General features: G+C 55.6%; 1 protein-coding gene across 1 annotated transcript in view; it reads right to left on the bottom strand.

Moving 5' to 3' along the window:
* PLEKHO2 (pleckstrin homology domain containing O2) overlaps positions 1 to 7,380 on the bottom strand; it is a 28,047-nt gene extending 20,667 nt beyond the window's left edge. Inside the window, exons 1-2 of the mRNA XM_032195158.1 lie at positions 7,225 to 7,380; positions 2,767 to 2,919 (exon numbers count right to left, since the gene is read on the bottom strand). Of these exons, the coding sequence (XP_032051049.1) occupies positions 2,767 to 2,919; positions 7,225 to 7,233 (162 nt within the window). The 5' untranslated portion in view covers positions 7,234 to 7,380. The remainder of the gene's footprint in view (positions 1 to 2,766; positions 2,920 to 7,224) is intronic.
* Positions 7,381 to 19,478: the final 12,098 nt, after the last annotated feature.

Raw genomic sequence — 19,478 nt, 5'->3', positions numbered from 1 at the left:
GGAACAGGTTTCCCAGGCGGGTCAGAAGTACATTCCAGGAGATTTCTATTGATGATGCTAAAATACAGTGTTTGTGTTACGCTCAGGCTGTACTTAAAATGTTATTGCCAGGATCTTTTGTTGGCCTTCTGCTCCGCTGTTACTCTGCACACCCAAACTTCAGAGACAAGGGCAGCTGCCAGCTCGTGCAATTGCATAAACAAGTGTGCCTGCATGTGAAACAACTGCTGAAGGCAGTGCGAACACCTCTGCACGAAGGGCTCCAGCACACCAGGGGCTGATAACGGGACAGTGTGTCCAAGTCACTAGCTCATTTCCTGGAAATCTGATGGGCTTAGAGCAGTTTCAATACGCAGGCTCTAAACCTGGCCTCGCACACAGAAGCTGATCTCCCTCCCATTTAACCTACTTCAGTCTAACTTAGGATGCATACAGAAATAACTGTGTATTTCTGCTGCCCAATGCTCTATCTCTTTTCTTTTTCTAGGGCTGTTAAACCTCCCGCCCAGCAAGCACTGAACGATCCCATTTTAAAAAGTTTCTTCCTAAAAGCAAAAAAAAATGCAGATCGAGATCCGGAAATAAAAGCCACAGGAGCACGCTGCACCACAGGCTCTCCTTTGACATTGGGCAAGTCACTTCTCATCTCAGAAACTTAGTTCCCCAATTGTGAGACAGAGACAGCAACGCTGCCCTGACTCACGTTACTGGAAGATAAATACAGTAATAAACACAAACTGCCACGATGCTGTGCTAACGGGACCCCTCCTGAGTACAGAAAATTGCCATTTCCTTCAGTTTCCCTGTAGTAAGTCTGCACAAACACACGCTCTCCTATTGAGCTATCAGATAATTTTGTAGCAATTTCCTCTCCTAAGATATTTGACTTCACTGTAAGCCTGTTTAATAGCCTATAGATATTAACATGATCCCTTATTTACAATAATGGGGCCTTGTAGCTACTGTAGCTCACAGATGCAATTTATTACAGGATGTTACCACAGTCCACAGGCTACCAGAAAACATTATGTCTGGTTGTTACAAATGCCATTTTCCTCGTTGAGATAATAAAATAACCCTTTAAATGATCGGGATTTTTCCTTCTTCTGAATGTCTGTGAAAATTAATCTTACTTTAAAAGCTTCCTTTTCCCCTGTGGTAATAAGAACCTCCATATATCTTGGTTTTTAAGTCGTGCCCTCTAAAAAAAACCTATGTCATGTTTATGGACTCAAATCCATTTGTTCCTTCAGCTGGAGTCAACAGGTGTCTGGGGGACTTGGATGCAATCTGCAGAGGGATGATAGTTTGCAGGACCAGGCTGTGTCGCCCTGGGTAAGAGCTGCAGGTCTCGAAATCCCCTCTGCTTTGCCTGTCTTCCAAGCTGCTCATCACCTGACGCTGACTTCTCATTTTGGTATTCTTGCACTCATCATGACATTTCAAAACTAAGAACGAACGCCTCCAGAAAGCCTCGGGATTTGGAAAGAGCAGGAGGGTTCAGCGTACAGGAGGAGGTAATGCCATTTAACCTAAACTGCTCATAACAAATCTTCTATATTAGGCAATGCTACGTTTTTTTTTTTTTTTTTCAAAAAGAGAACCAAACTCATTTGTCAGTCCCGCTGTTCCTGAAACCACCACAGCAGTGCAACTGCTGAAACATTTCCCCATTCTTGTTCCCTTGACACGCTGCACAGAAACTTGACGTGCTTTTATTTTCTATCCTCCTGATGCCCACGACTGACCCGGACCCCTTGTGTCAGACGCCGCGCAGGCGCACAGTCCTCGTGCGGCTGTGCCCTGAGAATCCCTGACACTTCTCCTGACACATGCATGCAAAAACCTCAGCCCAGAGGCTGCTTCAAGCCACCATGCACCAGCAGGGCTTGGACTGAGCTGCCCCTGTCTCAAATCTCTCTGGGCTGCAGTTTATGTGACCTACTGTGGCAAGCTCAGCTCTCACAGAGCCCCTTTCAGCCCAGCAGCAGAGGGGCAGGCTCAGGAATTCTCCACCTGTACGAGCAGTCCCACTGCAGCCCAGCAGGACTGGCCCTGAACTTTTCATTCCTCTCGCATGAAGATGCAGGGCGGATTTGGCTTGGCTCTTCTTTCTTATTTGATTAGAAACAGCTCTAAATGAGGCCGTGAACTTACGGCACGCAATTTATCTAGGGAAGTTCAGGATAAGGCTCCCAGGGGTCCTTCCCTCAGCGCTGGCTTGCTCAGCTAACAGGAAGAGATGAGCCAAACCCAAACTGTGTCCCCTTTTAAGGAGGAAGGCAAGCGCTCAGGATCTTGCCCTGCGCTCAGCAGTGCCTAAATGAAACCCTGAAAAGTCTGGCTAGGAGCAGCTCCAGCTCCTTGAGGGGTGCCAAGCAGCTGCGGGGCCGCCTGTCAGCCCCTCTAGCAGCAGGTGGGCAGCCTGTCCGCTACAATGCAGTTTTAGCCTTTAAATGCCAAAAACTACTAGCACATATCCTGCTTCCGCCCAAAGTTGTACTCTGTTTGCCTTGTCACAGGATGTCCTGCCCCCATATTTTTTTTTTTTTGACAATAGCACTGTCAAAATATTTACTGGCTGAAATATTTATGATATATAATATACTCCAAAACGCAGCAGCTGTCTCTTCTTCACAGCATTTAACCTTCCCAAAGATATCTGGAGAAGTCCTTTTGAAAGGAATGGGCTGGAGGGAAGAGTGAAAAATGCAGGAATGTGTGTCACTGAGGGCCTTTATTCAAGGGAGTTAGCTGTGACCATACCTCATCCTCAAAGACCACAAGCTGTGTTTTCCGTAGCTGGACGTAACGATCCTTCCACAGTCCCAGGAGTCCCCCACTGCTTTTCTTAATCCAGCCGAATTTCTCTGCGTTTGGAGCTGACTTTGGTTTCTCTGAGACCTCCTCCTTTGTATCCTGCAAGGGCACCGAGAAAAGCAGAAGGGAAAAGGAATCACGTTAAAAAGCACTTTCCATCCATCTGACGACGGTCTTCAGAAAGCCTGCCCAGAGCAGACCCCAGCACCCTCCACGTGTGCTCCCTCCCCACCAGATCGCACGGAACAAAGCCTGGGAGAAAACTTCCAGAGAAAACTTCTGCAAGGAAGAGGAAAGCTCAGCCAGCTCCCCCCTGACAGCCAAACCTTTGGGACAGAGTTAGTGAGTGGACAGCACGGACCTTGGCCACTCCTGAAGATGCTGCTGGGGTGGCGGTGAGTCCCCCCTGCTCCTTTGCTCCCTGTGGCTCTTTGCTCCCCTTTCGGGGAAGGTTCTCCCCACCGGCTGGTGCACCAAGTGCTCCTTTAGTAGCAACACTCCTGTTTTGCCCACAGTCACTTCTGCAAGCTCCTCTAGGTCTCGCTTTGCTCTCAGAGCTGCCCTGCTCGCACGGAGTCACTGTGACCTGTCCCAACACGCGCAACTGCTTTGCTCTCCGCTTGCCACTGGCTGCAATGGCACTGCAAGGCTCCCGTGACCAACACAGCTTTGCCCTGGAGGGCCAGGACTGCATCACACCTGCACTGAGATGCTTCTGGCCCGGCACATGGGCTCTGGCGGGGTTGCTGCCGTGAGGCTCTTCCCCAGGAGCAAGCAGAGGAGCACTGCTCGCTGCCTTCAGCTGAGCCACAGCCGCTTACGAAAACACCTCGCCAAACTCGTGACCCTGACAAGGAGGCCAACCCCAAATCCTCCAGCACCCTTCCAGGAGCCACGCTGTTAGCCCAAAATTTGGCTTTCCTCCTGGGACACGGCACTGCTGTTGCCTGTGATGACAATAATCCCACTGCAAAAACGCGATGCATTTCCTCTGAGTAAGGATGTTTGACAGAGGCAGGAGACCGAGCATCCCCAAATGGTCCTGGCTAGCTGCTGAATGAAACCTTTTCTCCTAGGAAAAAGAAAACAAACCAAACAAACCAAACCAGTGTGGCTGTAGCCATCGTGTTTCTTAACATGAGGAAATCCCATGTGCATCGGAAGGAGTCAGAGCTGGACACTCCCATGGCCAGAAGGGAGTAGGGATAGAGCGAGTGAGTACGGACGAGTTCCAAAAACTCAGAGGAAACCCTTGCTAACAAATCTGTTTTCATGCACCAGACTCCCAGCGAACACACCCTTGGATTGCATTTGGGTGAGCTGTTCCTCTAAAGACAGATCTTGCACCCACAACGAGAGGAAAAACAGATTCAATTCCCTGCGCACGGGCACTGCTTCCAACCTCCAGTGAGGTCGGGGAGAGGCTTCCCGTTTCCAGGTAGGTGCAGACCAGGCACAAGAAACCAAATCAAATGGCCTCCTGTAAAAGTAAACCCCCCAGAAAGGGGTATAACGTTCTTGGCACACTCTGCAGAAGTTGTTTCAACTGTACCGAGCGGCGCCCCAATACAGGATGATAGAGCATAAAAAAGTTTTCCGGGAAATGAGGGGTACTGCGGTTTTTTTTAAGTTGACTTTTTAGGTTGCCAGGAAGTTGTATTCAGTTGTGATCTGCTATTTCAGTAAACATCAATCGCTGCACAAATATAGACCTGTTGGTCTCCTGATTGAGCACCCTTTGAAGTCATTTTTAGACAATTGGCCTGGACTTCACCCTCACTCCTCACAGCTTTGCATGGCTGTACCCGCACGAGTAGTGACTCCAGACCAAGAGCTGCCCGGCTCGCCATTACTCCCAAATGTTTTTACTTCTTGATTTTTTTTTTGTAGGCTCCTTTTGCTGGGCAGATTCATTTTAACCATTCTTCCCCCCTCCCTCTGCAGATGGCAGAAGGGCTATCTGAAAGAAAACACACGCCAAATAAGTCTGCCTGTGGCCTCTGCTCTCTACAGAGTGAAAACTACCGTTTTCTGTGGTTTTACGATAAAAGTGCTCGCTGTCAGGTCGCAGCACGGCACAGCTACTTTTGAAAAAGCAACCTGCCCCGGTAGCCAGTTTTGCTGGAGTTTATTTTCATGCCAGCACTCCTGGGAAAGGCCAAGCTGCAAGGCTACAGCCGAGGTGATCCCGCAACCCGCCTGCTCCCATCACCTACACCAGCTCTCTGACATTTTGGGGCCAGTCGATCTTCTCAGTACCATCTCAGGGCTTCTGCTCCTGGGCTAAACGGGCCCTGCCTGTGCTGGGAGCCAGCGCTGCCTGCCTGCTTGCTCGCTGTAGGTTCCCAGAGCACTGCTAAGATCCACATGGGGAAGAACCCATGCTTGGGTTGCTCTCCAAACCCCACAGATCCTCCTGGCGGTGGAGGTCCTCGTGGAGCATCCACAGGGAGGATCTCTGAGTCCCCACCTGCCCCAGGCTGCCAGACCCCAACTTGTCCCCGTCAAGAGGCTCCCAGTGCCAAGGCTCTCTGCAGGAGAAGGAGACACAGCCTGCCTCTGCCACCCAGACCCGGAGCCTCCTGCCTGCGAGAGCCCTTGGCAGCCTGCTAAAAGAGGAAGGATGAGCTGGGATGGGATCGTGCAGCAGTCTCCTGAGCCCGAGCTGCCTGTGTGGCCCTCTGGTCCTGAGTCCTTAAGGCTATGAGGACAGTGCTATGCACCAGGGGAGGTTTGCCAGGGAAGGGCACCATCAGAGCAGGACTTTGTGTCCACTCCGCACCCGCTGCCTGCGATTCCATGACTAAAATTGGAGCGCGGCACAAAGAGACGATTTGCTGTTGTCAATTCAGCTTTCTGCGGGGATTCCTTCTGCTGGAGGCAAGAAATGCTAAGATATCCTTTCCAGGATGTTCTGGGGCTGGATTCATGCCCGACGCTGGTGTAAATCCACGAGAATAAACCCACTGACATCAGCCAAGTGAGCCAGCATAAACGAGGGAAGAACTGAGTTGTCCTGTCACTGGCCGAGGCCAAAGGCACGGGTCCCAAAGCCACTCCATACAAGTTGTTTTTGCAATTTTTATCATGGGCACCAGAAGTGCAGCACGAGTTTGGCTCTTACAGCCCGGCTTACACTTCAGTTTTACAGCTTAGCAGAGCTCAGCATCCCGCAGGGGCACAGGATGGCTTTTTATTTAACAATTAGGCGATTCTTTCTCCCTCCCTCCCCCAGCACTTTAAGGGCCCACAAAACCACACACTTTTCATGGCTTCGAACAACAACAAAAGCCCAGCAGCCCCGTCGTGGCGGTGTTTTTACAGGTCACACACACTGCCCAGAAGTGGGTCGCTGTCCCAGTCGCCCCGTTCAAAGCAAGAGCAGCCAGCTCATCCCATGCTATCTACACAAGACGAATGCATCTCCAGACGCCTTCCCAGACCTCAAATCTTTTTCTGCCCTTCCACCTTCCCTTCCGACAGGGCTGGTGGCACTTCCACTTCTCCCCGGCCTGCGGGGATGAACCATCTCCCCGGGCACAACCCGCTGGGATCCACGTGAGCCTCGGCAAGCTGCAGCTGGGGCCCCGTCCCCAAAGGGCTCCCCGGAGGATTCCTTCGCCGAGCAGCCCCCAAAAAGCCTCCTCGCTCCTGCCCCTCGGGCTGGGTGCCAGCTGGATGCTGTTTTTGTGCCGTGGATTAATTTCACGGATGCCAGCGGATAATGACAACTTTCGGTCCCGACCAAGTCGGGTCGCTCTGCAGCCTCCCCGCTGCCCATTTGGGGAGGAGATTTCATTCTCGCCGCATTTTTGGGAGCTGAAATAAGGGGACGGGAGGCAGGCAGCGGCTCCCAGCTCCACGCACGCCGAGCCTTTGTGCACCGGCAGCAATTTATGGGGGGGGGTCGTGGGGCTGGGACCGCCCGGGCGTGAAACCCCACGCGTGTCTAGGGGGGAGCACGGCCGGCAGGGACACGGGAGGAGCAGGAGGAGGAGGAGGAGGAGAAAAAGCAGGAGGAAGAAGAGGAGGAGGAGAGGACAGACCCTGCGAAGGCTGCGGGCTCCGGCACGCCCGGCTCTGCCGCCGCTTGTCCGCCCCGAGCGCGACAGGGGAGGAAAGTTGGAAGCGGGGGCGCCGGCTGAAAAAAAAAAAAAAAAGCCAGGAAGAATTACAGAAAGCAATAATCATCATCATAATTAAGCCAAAAAATTTAAAGACCAGCGTGGCCGGGGGCTGCCCCATACGCTTGGCAGCCGGCGGAGGCACCGAGGGGCTCCCAACCCAACCCGTCCCATCCCATCCCATCCAGCCCTGTCCCGGCTGGGAACGGCTCGGCACGGCTGGGAACAGCTCAGCACGGCTCGGCACGGCTCGGCACGGCTCGGCAGGGCCTTTACTCACTTGCTCCATGGCTAGCACGGACCGGGGGTGCTCCTCAGGGGCTCCGCTGCCGGCTGCGTCCCGCTGCGCAGCGCGGCTCCGGGTGGCCGGGCATGCCGAGCCGAGCCGAGCCGAGCCGAGCCGGGCCGGGCTAAGCCGGGCCAAGCCGGGCTGTGTCCTCTGCACCAACTTCTTGGCGAGCAGCAGCAGCAGCAGCAGCAGCGCCGGTTTCCGGAGCTGCGAGCGCGGCCCCAAGGAGGCGGGGATCCCCCCCCCCTAACCCGGCACGGCCCCGCCCGGCACGGCCCCGGTCCGCGGGGAGGCAGCGCCCGGTGGCGGAGCTGGGGGGAGAGGGGGAAAAAAGGGGTGTGGGGGTGTATGGGGGGTCGTGGGGATGGGGAAGGGGGGGTCCTAGGGTGGGAAGGGGGGTGTGGGGTGGGATCTGGGGTGTGGGAAGGGGGATGTGTGGTGTGGAGGAGGGGGCATCGTTTTTGGGGACAGGTCCCCGGGGTGGGATGTGTCTGCGGGGGGGGGGGTATGGAGCAGAGGGGTGGGAGAGGGTCTGTGGGGTGGGATATGGATGATGGGGTGGGGTAGGGTGCTAGGGTTATGGGACATGGAGAGTGGAGGTGGGACAGGGACCGTGGGGTGGGACGTGTCTGTGGGGTGGGACATGGAGCATGGAAAGGAACAGGGACCGTGGGGTGGGACAGGGTACCCATCGGTGTGGCGCAGTCCCTGGGGTGCAGCAAAGGACTGTGCAGGTGCGACAGGTCCCCGAGGGTCAGCCAGCGTCCCCACAGCCAGCTTAGGGTCCCCAGGGGTCAGGCCAGACCCCGCACTAGGACGGGGTCCCTGGAATTGGAGCCTCCCCCCGGTCAGGCAGGGTGGGACGGTGCCATGGGGACAGGGGACAGCAGCACAGGAGCAGCAGGACGGGGTGCAGGACGCAGAGAGGCGAGGGATGCCCACGCAGGTGCCGTGTGGGCACCGAGCATCGTGGCTCCATCACGGAGCAAAGCCCCGGTGCCTCTCCTGGGGCTCAGCTCCACGCACCAGCACGGCCCCCTCGGCCCCAGGGCAGCACGGTGCTCCCATGCCAGCAGGTTTCGGGGCCGTGCCTCGTCTCAGCCCCAAGGGAAGCAGCTGGGAAGTGGTCTTGGGTGGCAGAAGTGGTTAACGCAACTAGTCACGCTCCGGCTATTGTTCTCCGCTGGCATTCAGCTTTGCAGACTTTCTGCTTCTATTTCGGGCCTGCTGAAGGGCTCGTGTACCCAACAGCCTGCCTGTTTTTCTCCTAATTATTTCAGTCCGTCTAAAAAAAGACATCACCTCCCTCTGCAAACCTTGCCTCCATTGTTCGTGGCGGAGAAGATAGAGGGTGAGAAGGAGAGGAGAGAAGTATCGGCAGCGGTTCCCTCCAGGTTAAATGTGCCTCGGAGAAAAACAGGAGGCTGCTGAGCAGGGATGGAGGTGGCACCGAGCACCCACGGGGGCTGGTTGTCCCAAATCCTGCGTGGACAGGGCTAGTGGAGGAGCCGGGAATCGCCCTGGGTTCGGAATGGGAAATCCTGGGGCTGCCAGGAAGCGATTGCAGCAATTGCAGCATCCCACCTGAGGCTTGAGTTTGCTGCACGTTGCACCTGCTGTGATGGGCGAGGGTTTTGTCGGGGGGCTGAAGGTGCTGGGAAAAGCAAAGGGGAGATGGAGAGGGTACAGCAGGGGCACCATGTGCTCCACTTGTATGGGGTCGGATCCGGGACCGGAGCTGGGAGCGCACAAACAGCTATTAGTGGTCACGGGTGAGGAACACCCTGGCGGCACCTCCTCCCCATCAGCTCAGCCGTGGCTTTGGCAGAGGCGCCGGTCTCGCCGAGGCGATACCTCTGCTGCGTAAACACTTTCGGCGGCCTCGCTGCCCCTCCTGCCCCTGCTGGCAGCAGCATCAGGCCCAGAAAGCGCCGATGTGGTGCTGGGCAAGCAGCTGGTGGGTTGTGAGCACCCGAGCCCTTCGGTTTCCTCACCCCTATCCCATGCCAGGCACCTCGGAAAGGTGGGACCAGGACCCTCAGGCAGAAATTCGGAGTTGTGGCCGTGCTGGGGACAGCTCTGTGCTGCCCGAGAGCAGCTTTAGGGCTGGCTTAAAAACGTTTGCTTTTGGTTTAAGTTTTCCCAACTCTCGAATGGGATAGCTGGTATTGCAGCAAGGCTCTAAAGTGATAAAAAAAAAAATCCCAGGCACGAGGGGAAACATCTGGCAGGGCAAAGAGGCCGTAGGCTGTGCTTCTGACTCTCCCGGAAAATTCTAATGGGCGAAAAAGTGAAGAATATTTTTAGCATGCAGTCACCGTGCATGTGAGGGCGTGTGCACGGGGACGGCCGCGGCGCTGTGGTTTATCAGCTGCCGCGAGCGCACGGAGAGCATCGCGCTCCCCTCGTCCCCGGGAGGAGCTGGAGTCCACGAGAGGAAGGCGAGGAAGATGCTGGTCGTGTGAGAAGGTGGAGGCTGGTCCAGAAAAGCCGTCTGATGACAGCACGGGGGCAGGAGCCCACCCAGCATCGCATTCATTGACAAGAAGCGGTGTGGTGCTGCTGGGACGAGCGGGACGGAGCCGCACGTGGCACGAGGAGCTCGTGCTGGTGAGTCACAGTGCAAGGACCTTTGTTTGTAACCAAGCCCTGGGCTTTAACCCCTCCTGGCCACACACTTGGGCACTTCCCTGCTGCAGGGTGATGGCATTTGGGGTCCTGCAGCACCTCCACGTCTCCCTGCCGTGGGAAAGGAGGTGGCTTGCCGGGGCAAAATGGGGATGCCTTCGGTTGTCTTAAATTTTCCAAGTGGAGATGTCTTTTGGTTGGCTTTGGTTGTCTTCTCTAGGCGAAGGGGACCAGGTCTGAGCCCAGAGGTGGCTTGGAAGAGCTGTCCCAGCACCCGCTGCTCAGCACCCCCAGGCCTTTCACAGCAAGGAATGATTTCTGCCAACCAAAACCGATTTCCGTGTAATGGGCTTGGAGCATCGCCCCGCACCCATCATCCTGCACCCATCCCACAACGCCCAGCGTGCCCCAGGTGCTGTCTCCCCTCTGCCTTCCATGAGCTCTGCACTGTTCCTGGCCTTTGGGGATGTTTCCAGCAGTCAGTGACCAAAAAACACCCCAAATAACCCCCCCTCTGCTCCTTTGGCTGGAAACTGGGATGTAAACACGCTAGGATTGTTAGTGCTTGCTGGGCTGCAAAGCTGGGCTGCCTTTGGGGCTCCACCTGGACAGGGAGACCCCAAAACCGTGGCCACCCTCTCTCCTGCTCACTCCTCGCCTCCCCATTAAGGGGGAGGCTGTAGCAGAGCTGGAGAACACAGCTATGGGCGGTGTACCAAGCAACCCAGTGACATTGGGGGCGAACAGGACGCCAGGAGATTTCTCCTCGCTGCTCCCCTTGTTTTTTGGGGCTGTTTCGGCATGGCGGTGCCACCAAGCTGGGGGCTTCTCCTGAACCTCGGTGCCTGCTGAATCCAGCCCCTGCTGGGAGCTCCCCGGGGAGCTGGGGCGGCTCAGCCCGGGCTCAGCTGGCCGCCCTTTCTTTCCTCATCCCCTGGTCTAAAAAGCGAAATCCCCCCTCGCGGCGCACGTCGGGCGCGCGGAACAAAGAGCTGCTGGCCCGCTATTAATACATCAAGGGGAAGCACCAGGAAGGGAGACGAGCTAGCGGGGCTGGAAGACAATGTTGGCACCAGAACAAATGGGGCCAGAACAACCGGACAGGAATAAATTGAGGCTGGGAATGAGGGAGGCTCTAATCCCCTGCAGATGCTGCCGTGGCTCCTCGGCAGTGGGGACAGAGAAGTGAGATTTGGGGATTTTGGTCCTGCGGTGGCCGAGGATGGTTTCTCGGCGTAGCCTTGCAGCTCACGGACTGTAATCAGAGCTGTCAACTGCACTGAAATCCTAAATGGTGAAAGCTGAGTACAGCAGCCCTGACACCAGCACGGCCCGAGTGCAGCCCTGCAAACCGCTGCGTGTCGGGAAAAAGCCCCAGAAAATCAAAGCCTGAATGGCCCCAAATCGCCACGAGCTGCCTTCGGGGCTCCCTCAAACTTAATGAAGGAAAAACTGTTTGATTTCAAAATGCAAATCATTTGTGGTTGATTTTTTTTATTATTATTATTTTTTTCTTAAATTACAGTTCTATGAAATTGGGAACGTGGCATCCCAGGCGTTGTGTCTGGGGACTCACCACCTCGCCAGCTGCTGCCGAGTTTTACTGGGGGGGTGTGATGGTGGCAAAGGGATTTATCTGGCAAAATGGGGGCTGTTGGAGGCGGAGGCACCCATTGCTGGTTGGGTTTGCAGGGAGCTTCGTGAGAAGCTCTCTTGGGGCGGGTCTGGGTTGCCTTGTGGTGAGCACGCGGGGTGGCCGCATCCTGCACGCTGCCGGCACCAGCCCGGGAAACCCACATGCTGTGGGGTGAGAGGGGGATTTTTCATCCGGGGGATGATCTGAAAGATAGAAACAGGAGGAAAAGTGAAATAAATCAGTTCAGATTGAAGGGAAATAGCGGGAGACAGCATGATAAAAAAAATCCCCCAAGCCTTCTGGTTTTAGACCAGCTCAGAGTAGTTTGAAAAGAAATGCAAAGTTTGTGTTTGTGGGCCAATTAGCCCCTTTTTAAAACTTAAATAAAATAAAATCTTATTCCAGATAAAAAATAAAACCTCATCTTTCCTTAAAAACCTTCTAGAGGAAGGGTTGGGTGTTCCTGAGGCACTTGGTTTTCAGGACCCCAGAAACATTGCCGGGCTGGCACGGATCAGAGCAGCTTAGGGCCTCGCCCTGATTTTGGGTCGGCTTGGGAAGCAGGTTGGGATCAAGCAGCTTAAGGAGGGATTTACAGTGGGCACTGGCAAGTAAATTCTTTCACATGAAGGATTTCTCGTGTTTGCCCATTGTGCCCAGGATGGGCTTTGGAGGGCTTGCACGTGGCCAAGCAGGTGGCACATAGAGGGATGTAGGGATGCAGGGATATAGGGATAGAGGGATACAGGGATATAGGGATTCAGGGATGCAGGGATGCAGGCACACAGTGAGTACTAACATTTGGTGCCCCAAAACATTGCTCTCTGTTGGTGTTGAGGCCAGGGGGCTCTCAGAGGGCTGCCTGAATTGCAGCCTCACCACGGCTTGGAGACAAAATGCGCTGTGGCCACGGGAGGAGGTTTGGCCGAGAAGCATCAGTGGGCAATGCTTTCCTTCTGGAATTGCACAACGTAATTAATGCTGGTAATAAACGTGGAAACTCATTACCTCCGCGGCGGTGAGGTGCTCCTGGTTGGTGGGAGGCAGCATCCAGCCGAGCTGCCACCGGCACGTACAGACCCAGCGGGGCGCTGCGTCCCCAGGCAACCCCCATTTTCCAGGGCTGCACCACCGTTTTGGCTAGATTTTGGGGTAGAAATACTCTCCTCTTTGCCCCTGGGTGGGGCATGCTGCATGCACAGAGAGAGAAGCCCCGTTCCTGCCCTAATCCCCCCCAAACACCACGAGCTCCCCAGCAGGATCAGGCCTGCAGGAGCCATCAGCCAGCTCCGGCCGTTTGTCACAGGAAAGGTTACGAAGCCCTGGGGCTGTGAACTTTGCAAATGAGTTTCTGCTCCACGTGGAATTGGGCCATTTTCCCCCTTCCAGATGATGAAAGTGCATTTACCATCCCCTGGCCGTGCGGGCTGGGCAGCGCTGACTCAATCACTCCAGTGACATTTGTAAATGCCTTTCTGCAGCCTGGCCAAGGCTCTCGCCATCCAACACAGGAGCGTTTTCCCTTTTTCTGTGGTGTTTTCCCCCTTTTTTTTTGCAGTGTGTGAATCCCCCCCGGTGCTGTTTGTGGCCGGTGTCTGCCGATAAACACCCCAAAATCTCCCCTCCCTGTCAGGGTGGCAGCGCCAGGGCCGAGCAATGCGCACACCTGGGCACCAAGCAGCATCCCCTCGGGGGCAGCTCTTTGGGAGGGCAAATGCTCCCGGTTAACAGGACAAAACACCCAAATTGCAGATGTTTTTTGGCCCCCCCTGGGCTCTACCAGCTGGCAATGCTCGGGCAGGGCGAGCTGAACCTAACCGAGCACACAGCGCCCGTCCTTTGGCCGGGACCCTCTGCTCCCTCGGAGCCCACCGAGGTGAGAGCTTCCAGCAGCAGCCCCGGAGACCTCCAACCCTCGATCTTCTTCCTCCTCCTCCTCCTCCTGCTGCTGCTGCTCTCCGGGACCACAGCCCGCTGTGTGCGTGCTGCCATCCCCACCTAGCGCCCGCCGAGCGCAGCTGCTGGAGCTGCGGCTCCCCCCGGGGTGCACCCCCTCAGCCCACCCAGGCTCCAAAAAGCCCTCTTGGAGACATTTAGGGCAGCGTACGAGGCCAGGACAAGCCTTTAGCGATGCTCCCCTCCAGGTGATAGCAGGCTGCGGACTCCCAGAGCCACAGACGGCATCTCCTCATTTTCCTTCCACTAATTGCCCCCGCTCCATCTCTGGGGAGAGGCCGGGCTTGCGCCATCGCCCTGCGCCCTCCCTGCTGGTGGCTGAGCCACGGAATAATTCGGGTTAGGAGGAGCCTCCCCAGGTCCCTTCATCCAGCCCTAGAGGGGCTCCTTTCGCAGTCCTTGCAGAGAATTGTTCCCAAATTTGGCTCATTCTTGTCCTGCCTCCAGTTCCACCACCCCCTGGGCCATTGTGTCACAATTTCCTTGGCCCCGCAGCCCCCGGGGGTTCTCCTGGGTGCTGGGGCTTTGCTGCTCCCACCCAGCCCCTATTCCCCATTCCTGCTCGTGATTCAGGTGGGGGCTTTTTTTTTTTGCCTTTTGGTGTTTCTTTTTTTGGTTTGCTTTGGCTTTTTTAAATGGTTTTATTTGTGTTATTTAACTTCAGAAACCAATTAAGGCTGTGGAGGAAGCACATTTTGGGTAGAGAATCCAAAGGACCCTCTCTTGGAAACGCCAAGTACAACGATGCTGAGCAGCCCAGGAGCCACAGCCCCCAGCCCCAAGGCATGGGACAGGAGGTAAAACCCAGGCGATGAAGGTGCAGCGTGGGCTCCTCCCTATTTCAGAATGAAACCAGAAAAAAAAATAATTTAAAAAAGCACACTGGCCCTATTTTCGCTTGGCAGAACCCCCCTCGCTGCTCACCCATAAAAGCCGGATTCAGTAGCTCGGCGCAATCCAAACTTTCCCTCTGCTGCCCTAAAGAAAACGTTGGAACAGAGCGAGCTCAATGCCCGCTGAAGAGGCCCATTTATCTGCAGGCTGAAAGAAAGCAGTAGGATAATATTTGGAAAAGGCTGCGAGCGCCCGGCCCCAGCTGTGCACGATGGCAGCAACCTGCCGAGGGGGCCAGGGGTGAGGCCACCCCCCCCAGAGCATCCCATTTCCCCATTTCCCCTCATTTCCTGCCCATTTCCATGCTGGCCCCAAAAGGTTTTGCCACGTCCCTCTTGGTTTTGGGTGTGTTTCCCCCTGGAAAAATAAAAATGAGGCATTTTGGTGGGGAGGGTGGGCAGCAAGCCTGCCTGGTACCAGCATCCCGGTGGGGCTGGCAGCCGGGAACTGCTCCTTCCCCTTGTTTGTTGGAGCTTCATCAGATATCACTTAAAACCAGGCTGATTTCTGCTTAATTGGTCAGTAATAGTGATTTAATTGGCAAAGCCGTTAAGAAGTCGCAGCCCCCCTTACGGCAGCATCAATCCGAACACGCGGAGCCTGGCTGGCACTCAATAAATGCTGCTCTGCATTTCTTTTTTTTTTTTTTTTTTCTCCTTGTCTAAAAGTGCTAATGGCTGTTTAACATTCTGTTGGACATCTGATTCCGATTTGGAGCCTAATTAGCCTTGATGAGGGCTAATAAGCAGCTTTCAACATGCGCCCAGGTGAGCGTCTCGCTGCTGTCTCCTGTGGGGAAGCCCGGCTTTACCACCAGTTGCCGATGCAAATTTCTGTGGGGCTAATCCAGACACGTCCAGGGCTCTGCTGTGCCTTACACCACTGTCATTAAGCAATTTCGAAGCCCGTCGAGGGTTTTTTTTTTCCCACTTGAGACTGCTTTTTATTGCTGCTGAATTTTCTTTCCTACAGGATTTGCCCTCCCGATGCTCTCGGTGTGTCCTTGCACGTGACGTGGCGCCTGGCTGAAAACAGACATTTCCGCCCAATTTGCCAGCCTTGTTGGGGAAGAAAACGAACATTTTGAAGGTGTCATTTTTCTGCGGTGAGAAGAAAACTTTGAAATTAGCCCTAAATTAGCCATTGCACCTTGAAACCTGGCTGCAGCTTGAACCAGATGACACCGGGAGAAGCCCACGGGGCCGGCTGGATGGGGCAGTGGTCGATGGCCAGTGATCGATGGTTGATGGCCCATGGTCGATAGTCAGTGGTCCACGGTTGATGGTCCATGGTTGATAACCAATGGCCAATGGTTGACGGTCGATGGTTGATGGTCACTGGTTGATGGTTGACAGTCAATGGCTGATGGTTGACGGTCAACGGCTGATGGTTGACGGTCAATGGTTGACGGTCAATGGTTGATGGCCGATGGTTGATGGCCAATATCTGACGTTTGGTGATGAACGGGTGAAGTTGGGTGGCTGAAGGTGGATGGCTGATGGCTGGTCCAGCAGCACGGCAGCACGGCTCTGCGGTAGCAGCAGCGCTTGCCTAGGTGGAGCTGCTTCTCTTCGGCATCACCCCGCGTCCGCCGGCAGCGCCGGGTCTCATCGCACAAACACCGCCTGGCTGCAGCTCCCGGGAGGGATGGGCAGGATCAGGCGGAAAGCAAAAAAAAAATCTGTGGGCTTTTGTTTGTTTTCCGTGCTCCCCCTTCAAGTGCTGTGCAAAAGGTAATAGCTCCTGGAGGCTGGGCTTTGGCAGTCCCTGCTACGCCGCCGAAACCTCCGGATACGCCCTGGGTGAGCCCGGAGCACGTCCCCACGCCCCGCTGGGGAGCGTGTCCCAGCCCCGGCTTTCTGGGGTTGTGGGGACACGTGTGACCAGCTCTCCCCCAACCTCAGATGGGCTGCTACAGCCCAGCCCTAGGGGCAGAGTGCTTTTTTTTTTTCAAGTTTCACAGCAATTACGGGACTGCAGGTAAATACCCAGACCTCAGGGCTGGGAAAAGTTGCCAATTGCCGTGCCGTGAGACAGGTTCAGCCAGTGACGTTTGTTCTCCTCGGCCCGGCTGAAACAAGGACCATGTTACAGCCCTAAATAGTCGCTTTTGGGGGACAGGTGGGTCAGGGCAAACTTTATTTTTCTGGAAACAGCAAGCACATTGTGCAGGGAAGACTTTCCAAGGATGCTCCCCACACCCTTTTCAGGAAATACCACGCTGCTCTCCTTATTGCCATGCCAATAATTTTTTTTTTGTTTGTTTTTTAATTGGCATAAATGATAGTCTTGGCAGGGACACGCCGTGTTTTCCCTTGGCTGTTGGATTTTATTTTGAAATCGCTTTTGTTTTGATCTCGGCATCTCTCCACCCCCCCGGCTCGCCTCTCACCCCGCACGTTCGTGCTCCCGGTGCCTGCTCTGCCGCCACCACATCTGCTGAACCCGGGCGTGAAAACACCGTGGGGGCCTCCCACATCGGTCACAGCGGGTCCGGGGGGACGTCACCCACCAGGGGACACAGCAGAGGAATTGCAATTTGCTTTGCAAAAGCCCCCGGGGTGAGGAGCGGGCGGCCGTCCCTGCCCGGTGACTCAGATCCTTCTTGGACACGTGGGCAGCCCTCGGAGAGCCCCGACGCCGCTGCGCGGGGGCCCAATTTTAGCCCTGGGACAGACATTTTAGCCCTTGGGGACAGACATAATAACAGCGAGAGACGTGTGGCTCCGGCCAGGGGAGGGGGGGACCCGAAATATCCTCCTCCACGCCGCGATGGCACGGCCCCTGCCCGGCGCCCGCGTAAACCAGCCTTGGCCAGACCTGCTATTCCAGTGGGTGGGGTTGGCTTTGTCCCGGGTTTATTACAAGCTCCCTCTTGGCACCAGTGCCAGCTCCTGTGCTGGGACGCTGCTCTGGGACGTGGTGGGGCTCGGCTGGGTGTCCCCGGGGGGGCTCAGAGCTGGGGCAGCTCCCTGGGGATGCAGCAAGGGGCTGGAGCACCCCCCCAAGCCCCGCTTGGGCACCTCCTTCATCCCCCTCGCTTCTTAAACAGCAATAAAACCAAAAGCAATCCGAGACGAGTAAAAACATCTGGTTTCTTTCCCCCCTTTTTTTTTTTTTAATTTAAGACCAGGCACATGGTTGATTTTTTTTTAATTGATCAATTTTCCCCACACCACAAATGTCTGTGCTGGGCCTCTCCATCCCTGGAGCAGCCGTTAGCAGCTGAGCTTCGGTGCCGAAAATTGTTTTTAAACTTCCAGATCCATCTTTCGGATGTTTTTTTACAGGCCTGAGTCCATAGTGGGCCCTTTCCTTTTATTTTTTATTACTAGCATTTTTACCAGGATGACACTTTGACTAGTCTGGGAAATCTTCTCACCCGCCACGCCGGCTCCTGATGATGGAGATTTAATCTTTCTGGAGAGGAGTAGCGCACCAGATGATAGAAAGCACTGCAAATTTCCCTCAAATTACAGAAAACCAGAGCAGAAGGAGCCTGCTGCCAACCTCCAGCCTCACCTGCAGCAGCACAGCATCCAAATGTGCCCACACCTTGGCTGGGCTGCCATCAGTGCTGCCTCTCTAATACCCAATTTAAATCTTTTTTTTTGCTGCTGTCTCCAGCTTCTGATGGCCAGGAGAGCTGCAGGATGGCGAAAAAAACATCAGCACATCCCTCCTTGGGTGATTCGGGGTTTTTCCACCCTTGATGGGAGCTCTCTCCCAGCGCCTTTTTCCTCCAAATCTCCCCCAGAAGTACCGGGGTGCAAGAGGCAGGTGCAGCATTTCTCCATCAAGCACAAATTTCCTGGAAATCCACCCAGGAACGTCCCAAGGCGCAGGCTCAGAGCTGTGGTTTGTGAGCAGCGGCAGCACCGACAGCGCCCGCTCCCTTACGCGAGCCGTCAGCCGTGGGGGTGCAGCTCCAGGGGGGCTGCAAATCCTCATTTTTCGGTTGTGGGGCTGCTCAGATAGCTCCTTGCCGCACGGGATTTTTCCACGAGCAGGACTGAACGTGGAACATCTGCTCCAGCTGGGGTGGGAGCAGCACCAGGCTGACCGTGGGCATCCCTGTGGCGAGCGGCCGGAGCCAGCCGGGGATTTTTCACCAAAGCCGAGAGCTGCAGAACGACTCCCGAGTGCAGACAAGATCGGGAACCACACTGCTTTAATTACACCAGCCCAATTTTCCCTCATTTGGTTAAGCCTGGGAGCTACAGAAAAAGCTATTTCCAGGTGCAGGGCTCGCATGAAGGCACGATCCTTCTCAGCGCCCCGCACGCAAACAGGGTTTCGACGCGTCCCGGCGGCCTCGCTGCGCATCCCAGTGCATTGGGAGCGGGCACAGCAAGCAGATAACCGGGGTTGGACCCGATCCCTGCTGTAATCTCTGCTCTGACGGGCTCGATTGCCTCGCCTGCGTCTCGCCAGGCTCGGAGTCAGCACGGAAAAAAGAGTTAAGGGGAAGCCTCTGCCCCGGCGCACCACGTCGCAGAGCGCGCGGGGCCAAAGTCTGCCTCGCGGGCAGCACCGGGGTCAGCCAGCACCCGGCGCCTCCCTGGCTGGCACGCGGAGCAGAGCAGAGCCGCTGCTCTTCCAGCCGAAGGGGCACAGCGCTGCCGAGCCCTTTTCCCCCCAACTTTTCCACTTTCGGGGTGAAAAATCGGCAGGACGCAAGCGGTGAATTGTGAAATCGCGGCGGTGAGAGGGGGGCACCCGTGGGCACCAGCTCTGGCCAGCAGTCCCAGGCCCCCTTCGCCTCCCCTCCTGCTGGGCTCCTCCACCTCTTTCTGCACACACAGTGCCCACCAGCTCTGTCCATCGCCCTACGAACAGGGAAACTCGAGGAAAAACCCATAAAGCAGGGATGCGAGCGGTTCATAACCCATATTGTTTGTCCTGGTTGAAACCAAAAGGTGTTCCTCAGCAGCGCTGCCTCTGTGGGTAACACGGATTTAATTTCCCCTTGAGGGTGCAAAGGGGATGGCTTGGGCCCTGTGGTGCGGAACAGAAACCCCGTAAATCCCCCTTAAATTGGTTAAGGGCACCCGGTGACGGCAGTGGCTCTGTTTTTGGGGCACGGGGCCAGGCAGAGAGAGCTCAAACCCCGCTGTGGTGCGGGGCAGCT

Source organism: Aythya fuligula, chromosome 11 (genome assembly GCF_009819795.1).
Source record: "Aythya fuligula isolate bAytFul2 chromosome 11, bAytFul2.pri, whole genome shotgun sequence".
Taxonomy (NCBI): Eukaryota; Metazoa; Chordata; class Aves; order Anseriformes; family Anatidae; genus Aythya; species Aythya fuligula.
This window is presented reverse-complemented; position numbering and strand designations above follow the sequence as displayed.